Source organism: Camellia sinensis, chromosome 8 (genome assembly GCF_055761805.1).
Source record: "Camellia sinensis isolate YWXY chromosome 8, ASM5576180v1, whole genome shotgun sequence".
NCBI classification, from domain to species: Eukaryota; Viridiplantae; Streptophyta; class Magnoliopsida; order Ericales; family Theaceae; genus Camellia; species Camellia sinensis.
The window spans coordinates 26,866,880-26,881,303 of record NC_138968.1 but is presented as its reverse complement, the minus strand read 5'-3'; the positions used below and the strand labels follow the sequence as shown (position 1 = coordinate 26,881,303).

The 14,424-nt window shown below is 36.0% G+C and overlaps 1 protein-coding gene across 1 annotated transcript; it reads left to right on the top strand.

Annotated features, from left to right (window-relative positions):
- The first annotated feature begins 9,501 nt into the window (after positions 1 to 9,501).
- On the top strand, positions 9,502 to 12,574 carry LOC145797643 (uncharacterized). The gene is made up of 5 exons (XM_082885035.1): positions 9,502 to 10,113; positions 10,228 to 11,765; positions 11,904 to 12,076; positions 12,238 to 12,377; positions 12,458 to 12,574. The coding sequence occupies exons 1-5, from the start codon at positions 9,502 to 9,504 to the stop codon at positions 12,572 to 12,574; spliced, it is 2,580 nt and encodes an 859-aa protein (XP_082741161.1).
- The last annotated feature ends 1,850 nt before the right edge of the window (positions 12,575 to 14,424 follow it).

Below are 14,424 nucleotides of genomic sequence, written 5' to 3'. Positions count from 1 at the left end.
TCGAAAAACCAACAGAAACAGACCATTCGAAGGAAGTTACTAATACAGAAGTGCCAGAATGCAACATGGAGGACGTTTCTGAAGTAATTGAACAAGTTGACCAAGAGGGAAAGCAGGTACAACTAGTCGTCCAATTTGGCTCATTTCCTCTGGTGTTAGTGAATATGGTGCTTATATTACCACAGGAGTTTCAAGCTAAAGATGAAAACCAAGGCCAGGAGATTGACCCAATTCCAGTCTCCAGTGAAGACTCACAAGTAAGTATGGTACAAGACGAATCTGAAGTAGCCACACCAATGGAAACTGAAGATGAGAGTGAGGAAGAGGTAAGTATTAACCTCTCATACCCTTTTGAGTATCCCACGACGTCCATGACACAGCATGTCAAACCCTTGTACATCAAGGCCTTCTTCGATAGAATACAGATGAATCGGGTGCTGGTGGATAACAGGGCAGTAGTAAACCTGCTTCCAAAATCTTCATTGAAGAAACTAGGAAAGAAGAACCCCAGACTAATCCCAACCAGTACAGCCATTACTGGTTTCACTGGAGACAAACAGATGGCCCAAGGTATTTTGCCCATCAACCTGAGTGTGGGAACTAGGGACTGCATGACGGCATTCTTCGTTATCGACAGCAATGCTAAGTAAAATGCTTTACTTAGAAGAGATTGGATTCACATCAACAAATGTGTGCCTTCCTCTTTACATCAGAAAATCGTGATGGCCTTGTGCAATGGAGAGATGGAGGAGATCAATGCAGATCCTCAACCCGTCATAGCTTGTGCAGATTTCGCAGAGGCCAAATTATATACTGAAGGAGTGGCACCACTTAGTATACTGAGAAAACCTAATGGATCAGCTGAAGTGACGGCAGATGAAGAATTTGCACATCTAAAGCACTTGGTCCAAGAGAGCGCTGATGAAGAGTTTGTCGTTAAGGATGACAATGATGCCTGGTTATAAGCAAAGAGATGAAACCTAAGAAGCCAGGTCTTTGGCTCTAATTAAGTTCTCAGTATTGGATGTAAAATCAATAGTCTAGAAAATGCAAGAGCAAGAGAAAGAAGCCATGATGATTGGTTATAAGAAGGAACAGCAACAGGTCAGATTTTTGGCCCTAGATAAATATTGTGCTTTGGACATTGAAACAAAAGTGCAGGAGATACAGGAAGAAGAAGCCTTGTGGACAGACTTTGTCTATGATGAGGAGGGTAAAGATGTTGAATCAAAGAAACTGGTAGCAGAACAAAGCAAGGAGATTGCTTCAAGGTTAGAAGGAATCAAAGAAGGAGTATCAGTAAGTTCTCAGATACAAGACCCCTTGGAAGAAGTAAATTTAGGGGAAGGTTCTATACAACAGCCCACCTATATAAGTGCTTAGTTAAATGCTTTTGACAGAGGCCAGTTGTTGGTTGTTTTGAAGAAATATAAAGATTGTTTTGCATGGTCTTATAATGAACTACTAGGATTGGATAGGTCATTAGTAGAACATAGGCTCCCTATGAGGCCTAATTTCAAGTCATACAAGAAAAAACCAAGAAGAATGAGTCCAGAAGTGATTCAAAAAGTTGAGGAAATTCTTAGACTCCTCAAGGCAGGCTTTATTAGGACAGCCAGGTACATTGAATGGCTATCCAATATTGTGCCTGTGGTTAAGAAGAATGGTAAAATGAGGGTATGCATCAATTTCAAAAACTTGAATCTAGCAACTCCAAAAGATGAGTATCCTATGCCTATAGTAGATTTGTTGGTAAACAGTTCAGCAGGTCATCAAATTTTGTCAATGATGGATGGGCACTCTGGTTATAACCAAATCTGCATTGCAGCGGAGGATGTCCACAAGACAGCATTCAGATGTCCTGGGAATATTGGCACCTTCAAATGGGTTAAAATGTCGTTTGGCCTGAAGAATGCTGGGGCTACATATCAGAGGGCTATGAACACTATCTTTCATGACCTCATTGGAGGGTATTTAGAGTGTTATATTGATGACATTGTAGTGAAATCCCAATCCATAGAGGAACGTTTGTTTCACTTAGAAGCAGCTTTTGAAAGAATAAGAAAGTTTAAGTTGAAACTCAATCCTCTTAAATGTGCTTTTGGCGTATCATCTGGAAACTTCTTGGGCTATGTAGTACACAAGAAAGGACTACAGATTGACCAGAATAAAGCCAAAGCCATCATTGAAGCCAGACCTCCATCAAGTAAGAAAGAATTACAAAAGTTCTTTGGACAGGTTAATTATCTTCGAAGATTCATTTCTAATACTGCAGGGAAAACTAAAGTATTTTCTTCCTTGTTAAGGCTAAAAGATGAAGAGGAGTTTGTGTGGACAACAGAGCATCAAACTACTTTCGAAGGAATCAAAGCCTACTTGGCTAACCCTCCAGTGTTGATGCCACCAAAGGGTGGTAACCCCTTGAAGTTGTACATAGCTACAGCAGAGGATTCATTAGGAGTTTTCTTAGCCCAAGACAATGAAGAAGGCAATAAGCAAGCTGTTTATTACCTTAGTAGGTTCTAAATTCTTATGAATGTAAATACTCAGCTGTAGAAAAACTATGCCTTGCATTGTATTTTGCTGCAATGAAATTAAGATACTATCTTTTGCCTACAATTTTCTTGGTAATTGCAACCACAGATTTGGTTAAATATATATTATCTAGACCCATGTTCAGGGGAAGAATTGGCAAATGGATACTAGCTTTATCAGAATTTCATCTAGAATATGTTCCCCAAAAGGCAGTAAAAGGACAAGCTTTAGGTAATTTTTTGGCAGACCATCCATGTCAAACAGAAAGCCAAGAGATAATGGAAGTTGGTATGGCTAGTGTTGAACCATGGCAAATGTGGTTCGATTGATCAAAAGCCAATGGTTTAACTGGAATTGGTGTAGTAATTAAGTCACCACAAGAAGAAGAAACCACACATGGTTTCAGAGTGGATGAAATTATTTGTTCCAATAATTAAGCTGAATATGAAGCCTTAATAATGGGACTGGAAATACTATTGGATTACAAGCTCATGCAGTTGACATATTTGGAGATTCTCAATTGGTAGTTAACCAGGTGAAAGGGATTTTCAAATGTCAAAGTATAAGCATGTTGCCATACTATGTTGTTGCATTACATCTGCTTTCTCAATTTCAGATAGCAAATGTAACTCATGTCTCAAGATTCTTGAATAATAAAGCTAATGATGTGGCTCAGAAAGTTTCAAATTTCAAGAGAAGGTATAATACTCAAAGAGATATAAGCCAAACAACATATCAGAAAGTAATACCACCCTTAAATAAAAGGAATGTGGTCCTGGAAGTCAATCGTAATGACTTACAAGAACAAGACTGGAAGCATCCAATAATACAGTATCTGGCTAGCCCATCTTCGAAAGCCAGCAGAAAAATTAGATTGCAGTCTATGCAATAGATAATGCATGGTAATGCTCTCTATAAAAGAGGGGGAGATGGGTTATTGTTGGAATGTTTAGGCCCAAAGGAAGCATTGACAGCTATGGCTGAGGTTCATGAAGGCATCAATGATGCTCATCAGCCTGGTGTGAAGATGAGATGGCTGCTTCGAAGGCATTCCTACTATTGGCCAACTATCCTTAAAGACTGCATAAAATATGCAAGAGGTTGTCAGGCATGCCAAAAACATGGCACAATAAGGCACGTGCCCATAACTAACCTGCATGCAGTTGTGAAGCCTTGGCCATTTAGAGGATGGGGCATGGATATGATGGGGAAAATACACCCACCCTCTTCGAAGCATCATTGTTTCATCTTAATGGCCACTGATTACTTCACTAAGTGGGTCGAAGCTAAGCCATACAAGGCTGTAGACCAGACTGAAGTCATTGGAATCATTAAGGAATTAATCCATAGATTTGGTATCCCACGGACTATAACTGTTAATAATAGGACTGTATTTGATGGGAAGGTAAAGTCTCACTACAATAAAAAGCATTTTTGGCGACGTTCTTTAGCAACCAAATTGAATTGAGTTGCCAATTGTATGTTTTTGACAACAATATATGTGTTGGTCGCCAAAAAATACACTATTAGCAACAAATATCTCAATTGGTCGCCAAAAAGGATTGGCGCCAATTTAATTTTTTGCGCGGGAGCACTAAAAAAGTTTTGGCGACGAAATTAATATATGGCGACGGAATTAAAATAGTTGCTGAAAGATGAATAATATTTATGGCAACATAATTATTTTCGTCGCCAATAAATATCTTGTCAAAACGACGTCGTTTTAAATCTGTCTTCTTTTTTTGTTTTTTTTTTGTTTTTTTTGTTTTTTTTTTTTTAATGACCTTTAGGTGAATAAACAAGATTGACCTAAAATGAGTCTTCTTCGTCTTCTCATTCCACAACCTGAAGCGGCACAACAGAAGACAAAGAGGTATGTCTTCTCTCCCTCTTCTTCGTCTCTCTTTCCCTCTCCCTCTCCCTCTCCTTCTCCCTCTCACTCTCACTCTCACTCTCACTCTCTCATTGTCCCATCTTCCTCTCTTTCTTCTTTATCATCAATTTCATTCTCTTGTTCGGCATTGCAGAACAGAACACAACATTGATATTGGGACTGATTTTTCCCTCACTCTCTCACACTCTCTCATCTTCTTCTTTTTCTTCTTTGTCATCATTCTAATTTTTCGGACTGATATTCTGATTTTTCGGACTGATATTGTGATTTTCGGACTGATATTGTGTTTTTCGAGTTTGATATATTCTAATTTTTGGACTGATTTTGAAACTGATTTTTGGGACTGGTATATTCTGAATTTCGGACTGAATTTGGAACTGATTTTTGGATTTTGGGACTAATATTCTGATTTTGTATTTTTTGGGGACTGATATTATAATTTTGGGTATTGATCATCTGGTTCAAGAGGGTATAGTAGTTTCGTGACTGAGTCTCTCCCTCACGACCTACCGACTCTTGGTGTCTCTCACGTTTCACACAATACCACCGGTAGCAGTCTTTCATTCTTCGCTTCCAATTCTTCTTCTTCTTCTTCTTCTTCTTCTTCTTCTTCTTCTCCCTCTCTCTCTCTCTCTCTCTCTCTCTCTCTCTCACGTTAGATTAACTGACTGTTTGCATTGCTCTGCTCGGAAATTTTCTGATGAATTTCGATCATATTTCACTTTGAATTTTAGGCAAGACACTACTGTTAGATGACTCAATCATTTTTTGTACGTAATTCTGTTTTATTTTGGTTCATGTTGATTTCATTTTCTGTGTTTGTATTGGTTTTTGAATTCCTTCTAATTGTTAGACCATATTTTCTTGTCTTTCTAAGTTACGCCAAAAAAATGAAATCCTCGAAAAATATGGACCTGAAGCCTTGAGAAATATTTGCAACTTTGTACACCTTTCATGTTGGAACATTGAACTCTCTGAATTTTGTAAATTATTAATCCTTCTTTCAGGTTGGAACATTGAACACTCTGGATTTTCTAAATTATTAATCCTTGCTTTTCTACAAACATATTGTTATAAGTTAAACAAATTTGGAATCCTATACCTGATTCACAATGTGTATTTCCCAGGGAGTTTTTAAGTGCCAAAAGCTAGTGACAAAAATTAGCACGCTCCACTCTATTATAATTTAAACGTTGCCTATGTCAGATAGGATCAGCTCAGCTCCGATTTCATAGTCATGCCGATTTTCTAGTGGTTATCATGTAGTCTATCTTGGCAATTAAAAAAAAAGTTAACTTATTGGTTTATTTGGGTCACATCACTTCTTTACTATTTTGTTTCACGTTTTTTGAAAAAATCAAAATGTTGTCTTTTTTCTTACTTCCCAAAATAGGCTGGACGTATGGTGTATCAAGAGTGTTCTTTTACCTATCCTTTCTCATTTTGCTTTCCCGCTATTGTTTTTCTATCAATATGGCCAATTTGATTATTATCTGTTAACTTTACTTGGTAATACTGTTATATGTTTTTAATCCTGTGGCAATTGCCTCTAAGAACATGTCATTTGCTTTCTTCATTTTGATGGCCCTTGTCGCCTTCTTTAACAAGCCCTTGAGCTTCCTTTGCCCCACATTCAAGTTAAGTTTATTACATCATGCTTTTGTCTGAACTGAGATTTTTTAGCTCCTTCTGCTGAGTAGCTTCTATAGGTAGTGTTATTTCCTTCTTGGTGACACTACGCCAAAACAAGGCATTAACGGCGGTTTTTTTAACGGCGGTAACGAAAACCATCGTTAAAGGTACTATTAACGGCGGTAACGAAAACCGTCGTTAAAGGTATCATTAACGGCTGTTTTGTTACCGCCGTTAAAAAAACCGCCGTTAATGCCCACTTTTAACGGCGGTAACAAAACCGCCACTAATGCCTAATCATTACCGCCGTTAATGACGACGGTCTTTGCCGGCGAAACTCCGGCGTGCTCCGGCAAAACTCCGGCAAGCTTTGGCGAAACCATCTACAATAAAGTAAAAGTAATGTTCAAATATTTATTTAGGGAATATATTTCATGAAGAGTGGCTATGGTAGAGTGGTTAGTGTGGGTGGATGAGAGGTTGAGGGTTCAAGACTTGGGGAGTGCAAGAAGAAAGAATTATTTTTTGAAAAATTTGAACCTATTTACGGCGGTAAAAAACCGCCGTTTTTGGTCCTATGTTACCGTCGTTTTTGGTCGACTTTTAACGACGGTAATTTACCTTTTTACGACGGTTGTACTTTTTCCGACACGCGCATAAACGGCGGTAACAAAACCGCCGTTAATATCACCGTTAAAGACTTTAACGGCGGTTTTACAGCCTTTAATGGCAGTAAAAAACCGCCGCTAAAGCCTAATTTTGGCGTAGTGTGATAAGTGGAGACTCAGCCACCAGTTTTCATATCCTTTCGTTGGATTGTTTAGCATAATTTTTAATCATAGACAAGTCTGCTTTTGGAGGTTGCTAGATCCATATTCAGATTGCATTTCTTAATATTCAGAGTGAGCATCTAACATAGAGATCTTGCAGGAACTAGCCAATGAAGTAAGGTTTTGGAGCGCATTTGGGTTTTATGCTCTTTTAACTTTGGTGTGTTATTTGATTCTTTTGCTAATTCATTTTTCACCTCCTCTTTAACAAATTACTTGAGATGTTTGTTTGACTCATCAGATTTTTATTTGATGGTAAGACTAAAAATTAATTTTTAATCGCAATCTAACTTAATTTTTATTTGATGGTAAAAATCACAATCTAACTTAATTTTTATTTGATGGTAAGACTAAAAATTAATGAGATTGCAAAGATATATTTAAATATAAATTTAGGTTAACTGGTCATTATCTGTATTATTATATTTAAATATAAGTTTAAGTTAACTGATCATTATTTGTATTATTAATAATTTGATCATATAACATTCATTTCATGTCCACTCTCCATTAATTTCATGTATAGTGCGATTTTAATTTAAACTTTGATTTACAATTCAAATATTATAGGTTATTGGCTAATGCAAAGAGATAAAAAAGCTGCAATCATTCGTTGGGGGCAATTACTACATCAAGTAAGCTTTGACTATATTTTAGGGCATTTTTAATTTATTTATCAAGTTAGTCATTTTAGTTTCTGCACATGTGATCTTGAAACTATATAACCTTATTAAATTTAATAAGTCTGGTTGTCAAAAAAATGGGACTAGATACATCATTTAGCAACTTAACTATTTTAGTTGATTTTTATTTTTTTTATGAAATGAAAAAGAATTATGTTTTGGATGATTTGTGGATTTTTTTTTTTTTAGTTGATTTTCAGAGTCAATTTAAACTGTTTTGTGTAGTTTTTGTTTATAGTTTATCAGGTAAGAATAGTTTAAGAGCAATGCTACGTCTATTTAAAGTCTTGCTAACAATATTACTAAAAACATATATGTTCAAATATCATTGAATGATTAATATCATTAATTTTTTAACAACCAATCACATTTTGGCCTATTATATTTTTGGTAAGATTTTTAGTAAGTTTGTAGTATAGGTAGAATTATTCATAGTTTAAATAAGTTGAAACAAAAATTGATTATCTCAAAGTTTAGGAAAGCTGTTTTGACTTTTGTTTTTATTTTTAGTATGCAATAAATTGCACCAAACACTATATATATTTTAACTAAACATTGTCTATTTAAATTTTAATAAAAATTCAAAGTGCACAGTGAGACCTATATAATGTGTAAGTCTCACCCCATATGTGAGTTGTGCCTTATTCTGTGATCAAATTTTATGTATATAAAAGAGTTTAAATCCACTTTTCTGATTAGTTCTGTTTGTATAGATAATAATTGTGTATTTCGAAAGCATACTATGTTTGTGGTGATGCTGTAAAAGGGTATCCTTTTGTTGTACCAAATGATAATAACCTCACATTAAAGGCCATTAATTGGTGCATTAGCAAAAGTCTTAGGTTATTAAAGCACCAGAATGCAAAGTTTGAGATGTAAAATTTAATATTCTTAATACATTTTTGTAGTTAAGTATGATTTTTAGTTTAAAATAAGGAAATTTAAACTCTAACATTAAGAATGGTTTTGTTTAGTTTCACTTTAAATAATTTTATTTTAAATAGTTTTTAAAACAAAAGCAATAGAAAATTGAAAAACAGCCATCAAGGCCAATAGGATGTTGGTATCCATATCTCTGCATATATCTCTCTACCAAACAATTACTTCTACATCCATTGTAATTTACAATACATGAGTAAAAATACAGAGAATTTTTTTTTTCCTTTGTGGAAGATCATCATATAATTTGACTTATAGTGAAATTAAAAAAAATGTATTACAATAATTATAAAAACTTCAACTTCCATTAAACAAATAATTAAAATACATATACATACTCATCATAGAGAAGTACACACAGGAACATAATCTGAATTTCATGATTCTACCCTTGTAGGACCTATTTGTGAGCTGTTTTGTTCTTTAATTTCACCATATTGGTTCAAGGTTTGGCTTTTCTGAGAGAAAATATTATTTTTTATTATTATTTCTCAATGTTTACCTAATGTTTTGAGCATTCATAATATGACAAACACTTAGATGACTCAAGGAACTATTTGACATGTAAACACTAGAAGACCAAATGCGATGATTAGGGATGGTTGCTATATTTGGTTTCAAAATCTCAATTTTATGTCTAACTCAACAAAGAAATACGTCAAATAGCTAAAATAGATGAATATGCTTTTCCAAGAATAAGTAAACTAATATGTAACAATTTCAAGACCACAATTTATATAGCAATTGTAATCTATATATCAATTTCATCACTTACTATATGATTTTTTTTTCACCATTTACTCTAAATTGCATATTTTACTTGAATAGTAATTCTTGTTTATCACTTACTATTGTGATGCATCATTTGGTCATGAAAGGGATGTGGAACCATAATCTTGTGGGTCACCAAAAGATATGGAACCATAATCTTGTAAATGCTCTAACTCAAAGGAATCCCACATAACCATGGCTTTGTAGGTCACCAAATATGGACAAGAGTTGGATGTTACTTAAGAATAGGATGAGTTCCCAGTATCGAGATGGGGTGAAGGCTTTTGTTCAATTTGCAATGATGAATGTAGGGCCAAATGATAAGATTCGTTGCCCATGTATGGACTGTTTGAATTGTGAACGACATACTTGTAAAATTGTGGAGTATCATTTAGTTGTGAAAGGGATGTCCCCTTCTTATAAGACTTGGGTGCATCACGGGGAATCTGTTCCCATGAATCAATCTCATGCATTGAATGATGATAACCACAATGACTTTGGAAGTGTTGGGGATAGAATGGAAGCAGAGACAGGCGAAGATCAAGATGAAATCCTAAATTTGTTAGAAGATGTTTACATGGGGACTACCATAAATGATGATGAAAATGAAGAGGATGAGGAGGACAGTGACAATGACAATGACAATGACGATGATGTGGCTAACAATGTTGAAAAAGAGGGCGTGCCCAACTTTAACAAATTGTTGAATGATGCTCAAAGAGAGTTGTACCCTGGGTGTCGTAAGTTTTCTCTTTTATCATTTCTTGTTAAGATGCTTCATGTGATGGTGTTGAACATGTTGTTGGGGATATTAAAGGACCTTCTACCGGTAAGTGATCAAGTGATTCCATGGACCCTTTATGAAGCCAAAAAATTCTTACGTGCCTTAGGCTTAGGATATGTGTCGATTCATGCATGCAAGTATGATTGTGCACTTTTCTAGAAAGAGAATGCAAATTTAGAGAATTGTCCGATTTGTCAAGAGTCTAGATACAAGTCGAATTATGGAAAAGGTAAAAAAATTCCTCACAAGACCTTAAGATACTTCCCGTTGACATCAAGGTTGCAAAGATTATATATGTCGAGAAAAACAGCAATAGATATGAGATGGCATAAAGAGAAACAAGTAGATAATGGGATATTGAGACACCCGGCTGATGGTGAGGCATGGAAGGATTTTGATAGGCAACATCCTTTGTTTTCCCAAGAGAGTCGAAATGTGAGGTTAGGGTTAGCCACTGATGGTTTCAATCCTTTTGGAAACATGAGCAACTCGTACAGTATGTGGCCTGTGATTGTTATGCCTTACAACTTGCCTCCTTGGAAATGTATGAAACAATCATTTAGTATGCTGTCATTGCTTACCCCTGGACCACAAGCACCAGGGAGAGATATCGATGTTTACATGCAACCATTAATTGATGAGTTGAAGGAATTGTGGGAAGATGGTGTGCTTACTTATGATGCCTCAACTGAATTAAGTTTTCAAATGCATGCAGCTGTAATGTGGACAATTAATGCCTTTCCTGCATATGGAAACTTGTTAGAATGGAGTACGAAAGGTTATTTGGCTTGTCCCACCTGTAACAAAAATGCTTCCTCACAACGGTTGAGAGATAAGATAGGGTACACAGGCGCTCGTCGTTACCTGCCTGATGACCACCCTTGGCGAAGGAGTCGACTTTATAATGGTAAGACTGAGTTCCTGTCAAGACCTTTAGAGTTATCAAGGGAAAAAATCTTAGAACAATTGGATTCAAGGACATTCAAACCATTTGGAAAGCATCCAACCAATAAGAAAAGAAAAAGGGAAAATCCAGTATTGAACTGGACAAAAAAAAGCATCTTCTTTGAGTTGCCATATTGGAAAACACTTAAACTCCGACACAACTTCAATGTTATGCGCATGGAGAAGAATATATGTGATAGTTTGCTTGGAACATTACTGAGTACAGATGGGAAGAACAAAGACACAGAAAAAGCACGCATGGATTTGGAAGATATGAAAATAAGGAAAGAGTTGCACTTAAAAAGGCGTGCTGATGGGTCTTTTGAAAAGCCCCTAGCATTGTACACTTTGTCCTCAGATGAAAGATATGGTTTTTATGAGTTTTTAAAGTCAATTAAGTATCCTGATGGTTATGCAGCAAACATCTCAAGGTGTGTGAACACAAAAGGTGATAAGTTAACAGGCCTAAAAAGTCATGATTGTCATATCCTCATACAACGACTTCTTCCCATTGGAATGCGTGGATATCTTCACAATGATATTTGTGTCGCATTATTTGAGTTGGGAAATTTCTTCCAAGAGCTTTGCTCGAAGACATTGAAGATGAAGAATTTGGAAATATTAGAAGATCGCATAATATTCATACTATGCAAGTTAGAAAAAAAAATTCCACCAGCGTTTTTTGATGTGATGGTCCATTTGGCGATTCATTTGCCGCGTGAAGCCATTCTTGGTGGGCCTGTGCAATATCAGTGAATGTACCCCATTGAAAGGTACTTACTAACTTATTAAAACACTAGAATACTTAAATTGTAGCACAACCTGTATATATATTTATAAAAATGTGAGTGTGTGTGTGTAATAAGATTATTCTATTGTTTGTTTCATAGGCTACTTGGAACTTTAAAAGGATATGTTGCAAATCGAGCTCGTCCAGAAGGTTCGATCACAGAAGCTTATGTTGTCAAGGAGTGTCTCACATTTTGCTCAATGTATCTGGGTGGGATTGAAACTGTATTTAATCAAGAGGAACAGAATGTCGATGTTAGTGTGCATGAGTCAGGTTAGAGGTCTTTGCGCAAAATGTTCGTCCTTTTGGGCTAATTACAAGGGTTTCTAACGTGTCTCAAAAAGAACGTGAAATGGCTCATTGGTTTGTCTTGAATAATAGCCTCGAGCTTGACCATTATCTAGAGTACGTTCTTAATATTGTTTTTTTTGTAGAATTATGTTTTCAATATAATATGTTACTTATGAATCATATGTTTGTAAGTAGGCAACACAAGAATCTTTTAGAAAATGAAGGTGTACGTGACATCACAAATAGACAGAAAAAGGAATTCCCCAAGTGGTTCAAAGAACATGTAAGATATAATCCCAAACTTTATTCAGTTACACTTATATGAATACTAACATAATGATTGAAATTGATGTCGTTATGTAGATGAACCAATTACGAGCTCAAGGATTACCAGAAGCAACTGATGATTTGTGGTCATTAGCAAATGGTCCTAGTGTGAATGTTAATTTGTATTCAGCTTGCATTTCCAATGGTGTTTGATTTCATAGTAAGGATCGTGATAGTAGTCATAAATGCCAAAATAGTGGGTTAGTTATGGAAGGGGAGCATGAGAGACAAACAATTAACTTTTATGGGTACTTAAATAGAGTGTGGGAGATGCATTACATACTTGGACATCGAGTTGTTTTATTCCAATGCGAATGGTTCAATACCAGTAGCAATAGAACATTACATACCGATACACATTGCACAAGTATTGATGTTAGAAGTCGATGGTATAAAGATGATCCATTTGTCTTACCAAGTCATGTGAAACAAGTTTTCTACGTTGATGATACAAAGTTAGGCGGACATTGGAAAGTCGTAAAAAGACTACAGCATCGAGGAATATGGGATGTACCAGAACAAGATGGCTTTGAACCTGATAATGTATTGCAACAAAATGAAACAACTGATGTTGTCCCAGTGAGCGTTGAAGACCCCGTGACAATCTCACTTCATAGGAATGACATTGATCCTCAAATTATCCCAAGTGAGGTGGTTTTACAATCAATTAGTCGAGCACACAACGATGGTGTTGATGAGGAAGAGGAGTGCGATAATGAAGATGATTACTACGAGCATTGACTATCTGAGAAGATGAGCTACATAATCATTTTGATTGTAATATAGATTTTGACATAGAACTTTAATTGTTGTGTCATTTTTATGTTTTTATGACACTATTGTTTAAGTGCCTTTGAGTTTAAGTACAATGACAATTCAAAAAGATTTTTTTTTATTTTTTATGTTATGTTATGTTATGTTATGTTAGTTATCACTTATGTTATGATATTGATTCTATTATATAGCCATTGATATTAATGTAATTGCTTATTTTACATATGCCTCACACATGTAATTGTTGAGTTGTTGTGCTAGATGGCAGGCCCTGGTAAAGTTCGACGTGCAGCATCATCCAAAGTTCCTCTACCTTTCCCACAAGCTGCAGCTAGAATTGCTACCCCTACTCAGCATGCACCACCTATTTTAACCCCATCTACTCATAGTGTACCATCTACAAATGCTCTAAGTATCCAGCCTGCACCACCGACAAATGCAACTACTACCCAGGTTGCACCATCTACAAATACAACTACAACCCAGGCTGCACCATCTACAAATGTAGCTACTACTCAGGCTGCACCATCTACAAATGCAACTACTACCCATGATGTACCATCTACCACTAGTTTGCGTACTCATTCTAGACAAGTCAGGGGTCAGACTCGATGGAAGAGCATAGCACGTCTCATAGCTAACAATGGTGGTAAAAAACGTCCTGTTTGGATCCCTGCAGATGTAAAGGTGCCAATAGGGCCTTATCCCACTCCATTTGCGAATGAACTTGGCTTACAGATAAGGATGGCTGCTCCAATCATTGGTATAAAAAAGTGCGACAAGATTGATGAGATTCATAAAGCCCCAATCATTCAAGCAGTTCAGGTACATGTATTTGCTACTTTTCAGATAATTAGATTATCACTATTACTTGCATTTTGATATTAATAAAAGCATTCATTATATTTGTTGGATAAATTTGAGATTGTTGATTATGATGAGGATGAAGAGGTTCGGAAAGGAGTCAATAAAAAGTGTAAAACTCTTTACAGAAGTTGGCGTAACAAGATGAAGACTCATTACTCGAAGTTGGTAGACGCTGGTGTTGACCCTTATAGTAAACCATACAAAGGGGTCGATTTTGAGGCTTGGGTATACATGATCGATCATGTATGGCTTGATGGCGATTATCAGGTAAAATTTTCTAATTTAAAGAATCATGTTGTAATTTCAATTTAATTTTACTAATCAATTAATTTTGCAGAACTTGGCTAAAAAAGCAAGGGATA